Source organism: Primulina eburnea, chromosome 10 (assembly GCF_022965805.1).
Source record: "Primulina eburnea isolate SZY01 chromosome 10, ASM2296580v1, whole genome shotgun sequence".
Lineage (NCBI taxonomy): Eukaryota > Viridiplantae > Streptophyta > Magnoliopsida > Lamiales > Gesneriaceae > Primulina > Primulina eburnea.
In genome coordinates, this window is record NC_133110.1 from 2,175,145 (window position 1) to 2,190,630 (window position 15,486).

General features: G+C 33.0%; 2 protein-coding genes across 2 annotated transcripts; one reads left to right on the top strand and one right to left on the bottom strand.

Annotated features, from left to right (window-relative positions):
• Positions 1-4,693: 4,693 nt before the first annotated feature.
• LOC140803557 (high-affinity nitrate transporter 2.1-like) lies at positions 4,694-6,562 on the top strand. Its single transcript, XM_073159467.1, is given in 4 exon segments — positions 4,694-6,118; positions 6,120-6,192; positions 6,194-6,301; positions 6,303-6,562. Coding segments are annotated over 4 exon segments (1,584 nt in total). The 5' UTR covers positions 4,694-4,805; the 3' UTR covers positions 6,393-6,562.
• Positions 6,563-8,052: 1,490 nt separating this feature from the next.
• Positions 8,053-12,883, bottom strand: LOC140842419 (OVARIAN TUMOR DOMAIN-containing deubiquitinating enzyme 12-like). Its single transcript, XM_073210317.1, has 12 exons — positions 12,552-12,883; positions 11,970-12,340; positions 11,676-11,803; positions 10,889-10,962; positions 10,349-10,403; positions 10,183-10,257; positions 10,010-10,083; positions 9,881-9,929; positions 8,972-9,056; positions 8,744-8,800; positions 8,386-8,481; positions 8,053-8,292 (listed from the first exon to the last, which is right to left on the bottom strand). The coding sequence occupies exons 1-11, from the start codon at positions 12,596-12,598 to the stop codon at positions 8,393-8,395; spliced, it is 1,104 nt and encodes a 367-aa protein (XP_073066418.1). The 5' UTR covers positions 12,599-12,883; the 3' UTR covers positions 8,053-8,292; positions 8,386-8,392.
• Between the last annotated feature and the right edge of the window lie 2,603 nt (positions 12,884-15,486).

The following is a 15,486-nucleotide window of genomic DNA, read 5'->3' on the forward strand; positions in this document are numbered from 1 at the left end:
GCTTCTTGACATGATAATTAAGCGTTGATGACGAGATATATAAGACACGATGAGATACTCTGAATATTCAAGATTGCATAATAGTTCGTTTCATATTTATCGTCTTTATTATATACTTAATTTTTTCAGTCAGAATATAATAAATAAAAAATAACATAAGCAAAGTCAAATATAAACCATAACTACTACATTTATGATTTATATATATTTTTTTAAAAAAAATATTAAAAAATTCCGTTGATTGGACATCAAATAGAAAACAAATTAAAGCTTTACTGAGTTGCTACTTGATATGTAATACATATTCTTGTAGGAAGAAAGATATTTTAAAAAAAGTAGATTGGCGACGCAATAAAAGAGAGATATTTTCCGACCCATTGCTGCTTAATAATACATAAAATTAGCGTACAGTTTGTGAAATGATTTAAAATATATTTCTTTGGATGAATGATTTCAAATTTATAATAATAAATTAATTGGTTCGTTTTATAAAATTTATTTGAAATAATTTCAAATAAACTAGTTATGTTTCGAGTGGTTGGGAACACAAACAAATCTACTTATTTTTTTTATTATAATTAGTAAGAAGAGGAGGATAGAAATCACAGGCGATTCATGTAAATATAATTCTTCTGATTTAATAAAAAAAATAGTAAGTATCTTATGAGATGGTTTCGTAGATATTTATTCGTGAGACGAGTCAATTTTTTCTATTTTTAAATTTAAATTTTTTACGGATAACCAAAATAAAATATTTTATCTAACAAAATTGACCTATAAAATCAGTTCATCTGAGTTTTTGTGTAAAAGAAGAAAGGAAAATTATAACGAACTATTATAAAATCCACCCTAAATAACGAAGGCATAGAGGTAATAAAACATTCATTGCTGAAGTGAGGGTAGTACCCACATAAATAGGATCTCGTTTACCCGACGTACATAATGTAATCGATAGCATATAAAATCCTCCCTTCGAATTTCGAATCCAAATTATATTTGACATATGACAACTTTTTCAAGCATTGACTTTTGGTGTGACAAAGTGACAAACAATAATTGCCTTTGGGGCATTTCCATATGTTTAAATTTTGTTTAAAAAATTTGGTGAAAAGTTGAATCGAACTAATTATTCCACATAAGAAATTTGGCAAATTGAATAAAATTCACATGAATGTAAAGATTAATAACTATACTAGTGGATCGTACGTGACACACATGATGCGTATGTTTCGTAAAAAAAATTAGATATTGAAGTAATTTTATTTAAAAAAATAAAATGAAAATTAGTAATTTTTAAAATGAAATGGTAGAAGAGAAAATAAAATATAAAGAAAAATGTCGTATATATAGTTGAATTGTTATTAAAGTGTGTTTTGATAATTATATAAAAAAAAAACTTGCCGTCATATCAAAGTTAGCTGATAAATTAAAAAGGGTTTAACTTTGGATATTGCAACCAATAATCAACTCACATACCAAACACCATACAAGAAATAACTAAGAAGTAATTACACTACAAAACTTCTTATATCTAATGATTTTTAATCATCTCCACGTAAAAATATTTTGTTTGGGTGCAATAATTGACTCTGTGTTGGATATAATAATTAAAATGTGACGTTTAAGTTTTTGTGCTATTTAAAAATTTTGAATCGTATTGTTAACACTAACTATAACTTCTCATAAAACCACAAACATTCGATGCAAAACATTAGGTTCAAGTTCCAATCTTAACATGGTATCGGAGCTTATGTTCCACCGTTACATGTTGGACTACCCATAGTTGGGTCATCCGTCTTGTCCATAATTGGGTCATTTGTAAACTTCACGCTCCAGATGTTCATTCTTGTGCGTGAGGGGGTGTGTTAGTTGTCCAACATCGGTTGGATAAAATACACGATAGTTGTATATATGGTCTTGGGCAATCCTCTCCCCTTGAACTAACTTTTGAGGTTGAGTTATGTCCAAATTCCAATCTTAACAATAATTTCATACAATATCTAAATTATCCCCGTCTAGCATGTTTTCTTCCCCATTATCCACCATAAATAAATAAAAAATGCCTGCATATTTATAAAATTGGCAATCATATTTATTAATTATTACCAGATAAGGATACATACTCAGAATCAGATCAAGACAAGCGAATCCAAAAACCATAAAAAAAAAATATTTTATGAAATCATCATTTTTTCATAATTAATTATCATGGCCGTCATTGTACAGTGTGTCTTAATATTAATAATTACAATTAAAGTTGACATTTTTTCCCCTCATTAACTACGTATAATTTTAGCCCTTTGTCTCGAAAATGATGCTGATAATAAATGTAAAAATAATCTTCTTAATTAAATTAAGAACTCTATGAGCTCGTGAAAGGTTATTCGATTACGTATCAAAATTCTTTTAATTATAATGAGTTGACTAATTATTGATAATTAATCAATCATATATTATTTAATCTTTACTTCGATTTTAATTTACTCTCTTTGCATACGTATATGTTTGAATGATGTACCTTGGTTTTTTTTTTTTTTCAAATGGACAAAGAAAAAAAAATCACGTAACAATTATAAAATCTTAATTTCGTTCTTGAATGGTTCGTATTTTTTCTCCCCCTACATTCAAAAACCTAGTCACAATCTCTAATCTAAAATAAAAATCAAAGTACATAGGTATGAGAAAATTATCGGTTTTAATTTGAATGTAAACTCAAAATAATATTTGTTTTCATGAATCGGAGATCCGTCTCATAAAATTTGGCCGTGAATCGTCTCACATTAGTTTTTGTGTACATATATAATTTTTGTTATATCATTTTATTGTCTAAATAGCATTTGTTTTAAATATTTCGATCTTACTATTAAGGAGATAAGATAATAATTATTTTAAATTTATATTTCGTTGGTTTGTAATTATTTGATTTTGGTGATAACAAACAACATCTAATTATTAAATAATCCACCTATCTTTCTATGTATTTACCAATTAACGGATTGGAGTTCAAGCTGGACAATCTAAGTTTCCAACCAGAATTTCTCAAGCCTAATCGGACTCTACAAGTCACACTGCAATTGGTCTTCGAGCTCGACTTTACAAAGTTCATAGCAATCATACTTACACGCTCGGTTATATAAGAAAATCTTTTTGACCAATCATGCATAAAAAATAAGATCATCAGGAAATCATAATGTCTCCCAACAAGGTCATCAGTTTTTATTTAGGTATCACGCTTAATCGAAATGTAACAATTAAGTTATCTTTTAAGTTTTAAAAAAAATAAATACCCTCAATAACTTTTATATTTTAGAAAGTAATATTTGAGTGGCATATATAGTTGCACAAAAACAATTGACCGCAGCTGCAAAAATGTTGCCCAACACTTGGTAATTATTATATATATTCAACAATTATTTGACCAAATAAAATAATTTCAAGATTATATACATAAATATACAGTAATTATCTATATTTTAAATTTTCACACACGGCTAGAAACACCAGTCCAGGGACAAATTAATATAGATGCAGCTATCAATTACAACTTGTTGGAAAATAAGTCGTCCACCAAATTATCAAGAAAATAACCCCTTCAACACATCAAGGCGTTTGGAAAAAAAAATTCAATATGTTTTCAATTTTATCGAAAGGTCAAATTGAATTTAAAGAGCCGGATTAACACGAGTTTTGGAAAATTGTATTTTGTGACGAAATCCTTTGTTACAGTTGATGCTCCATCTTATACTATAATACATGCATACACAAATTATCAAAACCTTATGGTTTTTCCATCAAAATTAGCTCAATTGAGAATATATAATGAGAATAACAAATATATATCACAATAAATAAGACAAGAATAATCTTTTGTTCTTTTAGAAAAGAATTAAAGATATTTTTTAGCTGAGGGAAGAACGTAACTTGTCACAATTGAGTATCGAAGTTGGTATCTTTTCAAAATTTAAAATTTTGATGTCAGCTGAGTTTAATTGAGTGTATTTTTTTCTCTATTTATTAATCTTTATGTTGATTTTGATGAAGTGTTATTAATTTTACTAATTAGCACAATATAAGTATCAAATATCGGAGCATAAGATTTTTACCTCTTTTTGTAATGAAATCAATTTTTACAAAGCTATCAAAGAACATAAAATGTTATTTAATACATAATGACTTCAATTCATTATTAAAATTTATTTTAAAATAAAAAAAAAACATTTAGGGTTCCTATATAATCTAATTATAGTCCACAGAAGTGACAAAAATTTAAAGACAGAGATATATTAACATATGTAAGAATGAGGAAAACTTCATGTTTAGTACAAATAAATTGAGTATGGAACCAAAAAAAATAAAATAAATTTCAGGACCTTTGTATCCGATTCCTTTTCAACAAAAAGAATCAATGTTCTGAAAATAAAAGTTACATTTTAATATATTATTATTTTATTTTTTTTGCATTGAAATCAATTTGAAGGAAGTCACTTTCACATAATTATTTTGATAAATTCTTTGACAATTTTCTGATTCAAGTAATACCAACTATATTATATATTTATATGATCCTTTGGGATATACGATAAGGTTAATCAGATGCGGAGAATGGATTCTTTGTAATTAAACAAATCATCGTCTAACCATTGGCGGTGCTCCGCTGGCTTCTCTACGCATAAAAATGTCAACGCCTCACACTATATAAACCAGAGCTAGATTCCTCCACCTTCATCAGCAATCGGCCATTTCATTCAAATCACAGATTAATTATTAATCCACATTAATTTTAGTAGTAATTCTTGAGGAAGAAAATGGCAGATATTGAAGGGTCTCCTGGAAGTTCCATGCATGGAGTTACAGGAAGGGAGCCGGTGCTCGCATTCTCAGTGGCGTCCCCGATGGTGCCCACTGATACCACGGCCAAGTTCGATTTGCCGGTTGATTCCGAGCACAAGGCCAAGAAATTCAAGCTCTTTTCCTTTGCTAATCCTCACATGAGGACTTTTCACCTGTCTTGGATCTCTTTCTTCACCTGTTTTGTGTCAACGTTCGCAGCTGCTCCCCTGGTGCCTATTATTCGGGACAACCTGAACCTGACGAAAGGAGACATCGGAAACGCCGGGGTCGCCTCGGTTTCCGGAAGTATCTTCTCTAGGCTTGTGATGGGTGCGGTCTGCGATCTCCTCGGACCACGTTACGGCTGCGCTTTTCTGATAATGCTTTCCGCCCCTACCGTGTTTTGCATGTCTTTCGTCTCATCGGCCGGTGGGTATGTGGCGGTTCGTTTCATGATCGGGTTTTCCCTGGCGACTTTTGTTTCTTGCCAGTACTGGATGAGTACTATGTTCAATACTAAGATTATCGGGCTAGTGAACGGGACGGCAGCAGGATGGGGGAATATGGGAGGAGGTGCGACGCAGCTGCTGATGCCTGTGCTGTATGAGATAATCAAGAAGGTGGGATCCACTCCATTTACAGCTTGGAGGATCGCATTCTTCATACCGGGGTGGCTTCATGTGATCATGGGTATTTTGGTGATGACTCTGGGCCAAGATCTTCCTGATGGGAACCTGAGCACGTTGCAGAAGAAGGGAGAAATTGCGAAAGATAATTTCTGGAAGGTGTTTCGCTACGCTGTCTCCAATTACAGGACCTGGATTTTTGTACTCCTCTACGGATACTCCATGGGAGTTGAGCTGTCCACCGATAATGTCATCGCTGAGTACTTCTACGACAGATTTGACCTGAAGCTCCATACTGCCGGAATCATAGCAGCCACATTCGGCATGGCTAACCTGGTTGCTCGCCCATTCGGCGGATACGCGTCCGATGTTGCCGCCCGAAAATTCGGGATGAGGGGAAGGCTCTGGATCCTATGGACCCTACAAACAATGGGAGGAGTGTTCTGTGCACTTCTAGGAGAGGCAAATTCCCTTCCTCTCGCCGTTACACATATGATCATCTTCTCTATCGGTGCCCAGGCCGCCTGTGGAGCAACTTTTGGCATAGTCCCATTCATTTCAAGGAGATCATTAGGCATAATATCTGGCATGACAGGAGCTGGAGGAAACTTTGGTTCTGGCTTAACACAACTGCTGTTTTTTACGTCCCACGACACTTCGGTAGGGCTCAGGAACTATGGGGTTAATGATAATTGCCTGCACTCTTCCTGTCACATTGGTGCACTTCCCACAATGGGGGTAGCATGTTTCTTCCAGCTTCGAAGGACGTCAAACATACCGAAGAACACTATTATTCAGCGGACTATACTGAGGAGGAGAAGCAGAATGGAATGCATCAAACTAGCTTTGAAATTTGCTGAAAATAGTCGATCTGAAAGGGGGAGACGTGTGGCCTCTGCTCCAACGCCGCCAAATGCAACACCAAATTACGTTTGATTTAGTGCTGTGGATAAACAATAATACGTTAGCCACTATTAGTGTATCTTTTTGTTATACACTCCTCGATTCCTCTTTCTTTTTACCAAGTAAAACAGGGCCGGAGTGTGAAGGGTCAATGTATCTGCTTTTCAATGAAGTGTTCAGAAGTGAAAACACATGCTTCAAAGTTCAAATGATTATGATACAGATACAGAGCCTCACCTCCAAATAAGAAATAGGTTAATAACAACGGCGGAACAAGAGTAAAAATTTCGATTCAATATAACAGAAATAATTTTTTTGAAATCCTCTCGTCAGGAAACAGCCCTAAGGGAAAGAATGGTGTCCTACCAGAACATATATATATATATCTCTCTCCCTGTAGATTTCTCTTCCCCCCCTATCCCTTCTAGCAACACTACTCAACAAAATAGCCCCTGTCAAAAATGACAAGCTCTTCTCTGTTATTTACTCCAGATCCTCCTAGTGATGAACCTTGAATATAGGAAGCTTTTAACTGCTTAAGATGTCTTGTATTTCATTGTCTATTTGTCTTGGCTCAACCCACGTGAAGGCCCTGAGCAAGCCAAATCTGTACAATTGCCCCCTCCAGAATGCTAGGCTTGTCAACAAGGCTGAAATTTGGGAATTGACACGTGATCTCTTATTCGCTTTCATAAGCTCTGGTTCGCTGATCTCCCTCACATTTTATTAGCACCTGCTGGACTAGCTCCTCTTTCTTTATCACTTGTCTTCCCAAGACCTGATCCAATATACATGATTGCTATAGTTTCACTCCGAGCTCTTGGGCAAGCTTCACCTCCAGCTCTTTCACTCTTTTGATTGCTTAAGTAGTAATGCATGAAACATTAGATGCAGTCTCGACCATTCTGGTATTTGCAACTCATAAGCAATCACCTCAATCTTTGTATGATGTAGAAAGGCGCAAAATACCTATCGGACAATTTCTGATTAATCCTCTAAGCCACTGATAGTTGTCTGTGTGGATATAATATAGTAGCTTCACATATAACCAATCCCCATGCAAACTCGAGAGACACATGCTTGCAATGTGTATTAGCTAGAATATTGCACTATTCTTTTCCGAGCTTGATTTAAATTGTACTTAAGTTGACAGATAACCTCATCCCTCTGTCAACTTTTGGGAGACAGCTTCCACCAGCGCCTCACCCAAAAATATTGAACAAGGTAGGGTGGTGGCCTATCATACAGAACCTTAAAAGAAAAGCAACGAATTCACTTAGCCACGATCTCAGCTGATAGCTCCCCACTCTCTTTTGCATGATTGTCTTTAAATATGTCCAACTTGGAGACCAATATTGAAATAAATTTTGCAGCTTAACAAATTTGATTGTTAAGACTCGCTATTATCTCATTTCAATTTTTTTAAGTGGTTGTCACTCGTTATAACGCTCATTCTATTTTAATTTTGAACATTTTTTAAAGTATTGGTTTGTGCAAAACTCATGCATGCAACTGGCCCATCAGACCTGCTTTGTTCGAGATGGAAACAAAACCCATAAATATCATCAACAAATTCAATTCCGAACTGTGAACTTTATGTTCTCAATTCATCCCTCTTGCTACCAGCAAGATATATTTTAACAAACGCCCTTAATTTCAATTATATAATATTCCTCAAAGTTCTATAACCATATCATCGGAATTATTGTCCTCCTTTTTATGCATCAAAAGAATGTGAATTTGGTACAAACAAAACGTTCTAAAGAAGATCCAATGCAAAATATTGACTTGATATACGAGCAGAAAAGATGGAGGAAATTTCCATGTTCCAAGAATTAATTTATTCTGAAAAAACAAGGCTAAGTCGCTGCTCCAGACAGGACATACAACAAATTGTAGATCAGCAGGTCGTCAATGGCTTCGGATCCTTGACCTGTTCAATGCAGCAGATTAGAATGATATTACAGATAAATTAAATAAAAGGGAAATTGATGATCGAAATGTATGTAGTGTGGCTAGAAATTACCATTCGTTCAGTTACTGTAATCATCTGATAACTCCAAATGTTCATGTTGATCTGTCTGCCATTTCTTCTTCTTTTTTGTCCGAAATGTCGGGCAATCTGGAAGAAAAGGGTGGACCAGTGACTAAGCAGAGCTGTCGGACTTCCTCAAATAAAAAAGATTTTCAAATAGTATACACAAACTGTCATCTTTCAAAGTATATTAAACCATCCTTAACTAAACTTCTAGTCATGTTGCTGCATGAGATGTCTGTGTTGACATATATGGTCCATTGATAACATTTCTGAACTTGGTGTTGATATAAAAATGGTTGTCCAGATTGGATTCCAGGAATTGATAGGAAGAGGGAATTTAATTTACCTCCTTCGGCATATATGGAATTGTAGTGAACCTCAGCCCAAAAACTCAAGAAGATAACTGCAGAAGAATTGGAACCCAGAAAAGAAGGATAATAAATGAAAAATGAAAGAAATAAACAATGGCAAGATCAATACAGCAACATAATGAAGATATATACCTGGGCAAAACAAAATAAATTCAATTATACTTTCACGTGAAGGAACTTCATACTGACTAAGAATAATGTACCTCTTTCAGACTTTTGGATACTGGGAAGAATCTCAATGTAGCACGTGTCCTTGAACGATGTTATCACAAAAATTTTTACTCCATACTGCAGCAAAACAATATAAGTCAATCACTAAATCGAGAGAAATTGTGGCTTGCCCCCTTTAGATCATGTATGGTATTGCAGGTCCTCAGGGCAAAATGCATTTTGTCCCTCTGTTTTTTTTAAAAAAGGCCTATTCTTCAATTATTTATTGAACTTTTTTGAATCAATTTAAAAATACAGGGAGATTCGTGCCTTTTTTTTTTTTTTTCAAATGACGTTTTCTGTGCTTTTCTGAAAACACAGGGAGCAGTCCTCACTTCAAAAAGTATGGATCTACCACAACAAAAAAGAAGCCTTTACCCGTAAGTCTCAACTAGCAAACTAAAATTACCATGTTGGGATGTATCTACATATATTGTAGTTTCCCCCACTGTCATTCATAACCCATGTGCATATTGTCAAATATAAACCACAAACACTAAAATATTATAGTAAATTAGTAAAACAGGTAGCAAAAGAAATTTTTCAGTATTTCCTATTTTACACTTCTAAACAGTTAAGATGTGCTAGAATATCAAGTAAATCTCACAAGTCACCATAAAACAAAATCAGGGATAAAATCTAATCTTGCTATCATCACACCTTTTTTTTTGCCTACTTGCATATATTTCTAGGTTACGTATCCATGGTAAGGTTCTTCAAAACTAAAACATATAATAGTTGAATGGAGAGAAATTTGTCATCTGTGAAGGTGGTTAACAAGATAGGAAAAGGCACAATTTTCTGTAAACTTTTTTGCAGCTTCAAATTTTATATTGTAACATGCTAAGAATAAAGCATCACGACAATAATTGCTCAAGGACGGGAGAAACAAGAAATCTTACTGAATCCGCTGCAGCTTGCAGAGTGACGTGATCACCCCATTCTCCACTCCTAATATCACGAGCTTAATGTCAGGAGTTAGTCAAATAGGAACAGAAAATAGTTATCTAATATCAAGTACAGAGATATACTTGGACATCTTTTTCATATAGGGTTCATAAGCCATGGATACATATCCCTCGTATATCTCTGGGCAAGAACTTAGCTGGAAGTCCAATTGTTGCAGCAAATCAAATATCACTTCAAACAAAAGCACACTACAGTTTCAAGAAGAATGGGAAGAGAATAGTAAAAAAGCATTAACCTGATTTACAACTTGCTGTCTGACGAATTTGTGATGCTCTGGAGTACGATAAAATTGGTCTGACAGAGCTCGAAACTGGGGACAAAAGTTCATTCAGTTATTCATGTAGGGCATCTTAATCCCACTTTGTAAAAGTAGCTGTACATTGACTGATGAAGAAACTGACCTGGCAGTTACCATCGCCTTGAACCTTGAACTCTACCAGTTCATACACCTGTAATCTAGAGGAGATAATATTGCATCTTTCAGTGTTTGCAAAAGAACTGAATAACATTAATCTATACCTAAAAATATCATCCCGGTCTATTTTTTTCTTTGACAAGCAGATAAGAAACAAGCTATTGCAAAGACACTCTATCAGACGCGTGTTATCAAGAACAATCATTGTGATCTCCTACCAAAGCTAAGAGGAATGTCCCGTTTATATTATTCAAAATTTATAAACAGACCATTTCTGATTTAGTCTTCACCGATCATTTCTGTCTTTGGAAAAATAGAACTGAAGAAACAGATGAGCATTTCAAAGACACTGCCTACACAAACGCTGTTGTTACAGACACTTATTTTGCCAAATTTGGTAGTGATGTGGTCAAATGAAGGAGAAAAATCTAACACCATTCAAATTGGGCACAGATCCATAAGCATTGGCCGCATTAGATACTTTTTTGTACATGAGAACGTCATGTTAAGTGATAAATCTCAATACCTGTCCAGAAGCCTCTGATGATCTAAAGTTGCTTCATCCATGGATGGTATTTCACCATTAATTCTAGGAATATGCTGCAAAGATGAGAACACAGAGACATATCAACCTCCAGTTTTTTATATTTGCAATCAAGCAAGCATAGCATGAACAAGCATATCTGACTTAATAGTGATCCATAGATGAAATCCTGGCACAAATCTAAGGAAAAACTATTGAATAAGATCAGATTTTTATAAATGATACCTTAATTAGAAGCAATGCATTATTAATGAACCAAGGCAAACATCCATTCAAGTAAAGGCTTTGTTGTTTTTTCTTTAGATTATCATATAAATCATGCACTGCCGTTAGATGAATAGTCCACAAATAGAAATTTAAAATACTTCACCCACCAATAGAGAATAAACAACAAAATGGAAAAGCTCAATAAAATTATTTGTAAGTTCTAACACTTCAATGCTGAAGAAAAGTGCACAAGAATGTGAAGAACTCAGACTAACTGATAAATCTCCTAAGTGAGTAGTCAAGATGTAAGCAAAATGCTGCAGATGTCGAACATCGGGGTAGCAACTAAAACCAAGCGTGCCTAAGAAGTATACCACGTATTAGATACTGGTTGTTTAATTCGACGTGCCCATATAATATATAATGTATTTAATCATGTCAAACAAGATGCTGAGTCACATGATTTTCAAGGTCTATCATTAAACTAAAACAAACATCAATTAACTCAAAAGGAATATGAATTCCCACATAATAGAGAAAACTTCAACAGAGCTACTCTTACAGGTATAGGAACCATCTGGTTCAGTCTTTTTCCCACTTCACCATCCAAAGAGTACCCATCCATTAGTTCTAATGAGTATAACCACTCCTCCCCGCAATATGTTTCTTCTCCTGGGCTAGAACTTGAAGCTGAAATCCCCAAATTAGTTTATACTTCATGGCGATTGTCATTTCCTACTAGTCATAAAGAAATTAATGCAACTACATGGTGACAGAAAATCTTTTTCTACAAGTCATGGGTAATTAAGTCAACTATATTAACGAAGAAAGTAGTCAGTTTGAAAGCCTCTTGTACCTTCAATTTCGAAGTTGTAGCTTCCCAGCGATTGAGGAAACCAATCCTGAGAACAGTACGAAGTTTGTGGATGTTGTACCCCTTCCTGGAAAGTCTTGATTGGTTCAGTTACTGAAAGTTGCAATAATTCTTCATCAAGACAGTTCACAGTCAGCTCCTGATTTCCTGTATTACTGCAGTCAGCATCGTCATGATATCCTTTTGAGTAATACCCTGAATAATAGTCTGCTTCATGTTGCATGAGGGAACCACAATATCCCCAATTAGAATATGGATCACCATCGAACAGCCGAAGACCCCAACGGACAACATCTGGATCTTGTTCATAGGTAATCATTTTGAATAATAAAATATTTGTAATGAGAACGAGCCTGCATCCAGCAACCTTGATTTAATCAGGAAAATACACCATACATCTCCCCAAGAGTGAAGACTGATAATTTGTGCTTTGAGTATTACAAGACATTTTTATTAAATCTCTGCAACAGATAACATATACCACTGTCTTTTTTTACCACTAAGTAGATATAAATGCAAATCATACATGGAATATGTCACGTTGCAAATAAGCAAAATAATTACCATGAAAATGTGTATTGAATAGATCTATTCCTCTGATACAAAATCATCAGCCAAAAACATTAGCAGTATCACACGGAAGCCCATCTAGTTAAATACTCCATTGCTCTGAATCATTCAATAATATCCAAACAGCATGAACTCGAAATAATAAAATCATCCAATGAACTTTCATTATATGTAAAATCGCGTCCATCAATATAACGGTGAAGTACCAAAAAGCTTAACATTTCGATCCGAACCAAATCTCGAAACTCCTCTTCCTTTTATCACATTTAATTTAGTAACTTTCCTGACTTGAAGCAAAATCTCAAAAAGAAAAATGAGCATTTGATCTGTGCTCGTAAAAAAAAAGGCAACGTCCGATCACTGATGTGTACAGCATCAAATCAATCAACGGAAATCAAATAAAGTTACAAGAACGAGATCAACATGCATTGTAGAACAATTCAAACAAATCAAACCAAGAAAAAAAAAAAAAAGCAACCTCGAGTTCTTAAAATCTAGACCATATCTGAATAGTGCCGTTTTTTGCTCACCACAGTCGCTGTGCGTAGATACACTTGTTATAGGCACACAAATTATACAGTTTCGGGGCGCCACAGAGTGAGAAGGTGGGAATCGAAAGGGAGATGAATGGATGATGATAATTGGTATTTTATTTATGGAGAATTATTCGAGAGAAGGCGTGAAAGTTTGCAAGTGAATGTATCTGTTTGGGACTTGGGAGTGATAAAAACAGGGAAACCTCATTAGTGCATGAAGGAATATGTTTTTTTATATATTAAAAAAAAACAAAAACAAAAACAAAATTCTTTTTTAAAAATAATAAATAAATAATAATAATAATAATAATAATAATAATAATAATAATAATAAAACATATAAAAGAGAAGAACTAGAATCTCACTTCCTGATTCTAAAATGAACAAAAACTACTACAACAAGTATCTTATATTTATTTTCGTTTTACAGAAATTATTGATTCAAATTGGTATGTAAATCCATGTTGAATGTGGATTATGTATTAGCTCAGATCTCCTTGGTAGCGGACCAACGAGAAAAGGAAATGAAACATAATTTTATGGAAGGGTAGGTCTCTTGTGAGACGGTTTCACGAATTTTTATCTATGAAACAAGGTCAACTCTATCGATATTCACAATAAGAAGTAATACTCTTAGCATAAAAATTAATATTTTTTCATGCATTACCCAAATAAGAGATTTGTTTAACAAAATACGACCGATAAGACCGTCTCACACTAATTTTTGTCTTGATTAGAAACCTAGCTCTTCGTTGCTTAGCAATTAATTGTATGTCACATAGAATTAAGTATATCATATCTAATTTAAATATTGGATTCTCTAATATATAATCATAAAAACTCGTGTGTGACAGTCTAACGAGACAATTTTGTGATTCATATATTCTATGTAGGTCACTCATTAAGAAAAATATTATTATTTATTATAAATATGACATAGTTGATCCATCTCACAAATAAATATATATCATACCTGTCTTACATATACATTATCATAAAGAAATCGTTATGTGGATAATCTAATGATTATAAAATTATATACAATATTAATAACATATAATAGTGTGATGACCAATAGATTTAATTAATAATTTACGTAGAGAATAAAATCCGGTTTTGGTGGCCCCTACATTTGAAATTTCGAAACACACTCAAAATTATGTCCATATACATATGAACATTCGACACAAAATTTTTAGAATTAAGAATCTATTATATAAATTTATTAATTAAAAACTTATAAAACTCATAAATAATAAAATACAAAATTAGAGACTGTCGGATATTTTTTAAACAACAAAACTCTAATAAAACGGTCTCATATGTTAATTTTGTAAATATCATTATATTATTTTATATATCAAAGTATTATTTTTCACTATATATATAATTTGGTCGATCTGTAACACAAATATATTCTCACATAAAACCTTTTTTTAAAAATATTTATTGAAAATACAATCATAATTAGAACATTAATTCATTATAATCCAATAATGTAATATATTTTAAATTTTGAAAATTGATAAAAAGTAAATTGACTGTGAATGGGGAGAGTATATATCGGGAGACGAGTAATGAGAAAAGAAAACGAAAGAAAGCGGACAATGGAATTGGAATCTAAAATCTGGTCTCATTTTTCAGAAGCTGTTGTCATCAAACTGACGGCGATTCCCCTTTCTTTGTCCTTTTACCCTCTCAATCTCACTTGTACCATTTTTTCCCTTCTTTGTTCGTTTTAAATAATTTCTATACAAAATTGAATTTTTTTAAAAAATATTATTATATGTGTAATAATTTAAAAAAATAGATGAATTAATTTAAAGTAATATATATATACATATATATAGACCGAATTAAATGCTACCCACCTAGCACATATGATTATAGTATTTTTCAGAAGTATGTATTAATTATTCGATAAAATGTTCAAAATCATTATTATAAAATTTTATAATTAAGCAATTATTAAATATATTTTCTCAAGTATAACATTGAAATAGGGTTCCTTTTTTTGTGGTACTATTTTTTATTCGTTAAATAAAGATATTGTACGGGGGGATCTCACGTATATCAATAATTTTGACTCCGTGAAAATGTACCACATCTGCAAATTAATTTGATAGAATAAAAATTATTTTATTTCATTTTTTTACATCGATTGGTCGTAAAATCTCATTTGGCTATCTCTTTATATGCATTTTTTAAAATTTGGTAAAAAAAATTAAAAATTGACAATGATTTTATTAAATAAAATATAGCTATGTTTTACATTTTTCTGTTCGGAAAAATAATTTATGATATATTATTTTTGGTGTTCATTTAAGAATAATAATTTTTAAAATATAGTACCACGCGAAAAAGGAATCTAAGATGGGGTCTACATGAATATA

Bases quoted from the DNA above. Each gene is read 5' to 3' on its own strand.
- LOC140842419 (XM_073210317.1), bottom strand. From the start codon at position 12,598: ATGATTTTGTATCAGAGGAATAGATCTATTCAATACACATTTTCATG. The intron at 12,341-12,551 runs GTAATTATTTTG...TGCTGGATGCAG, and splicing joins ATTCAATACACATTTTCATG to GCTCGTTCTCATTACAAATA. The intron at 10,084-10,182 runs GTTAATGCTTTT...TTGGACTTCCAG, and splicing joins GACAGCAAGTTGTAAATCAG to CTAAGTTCTTGCCCAGAGAT.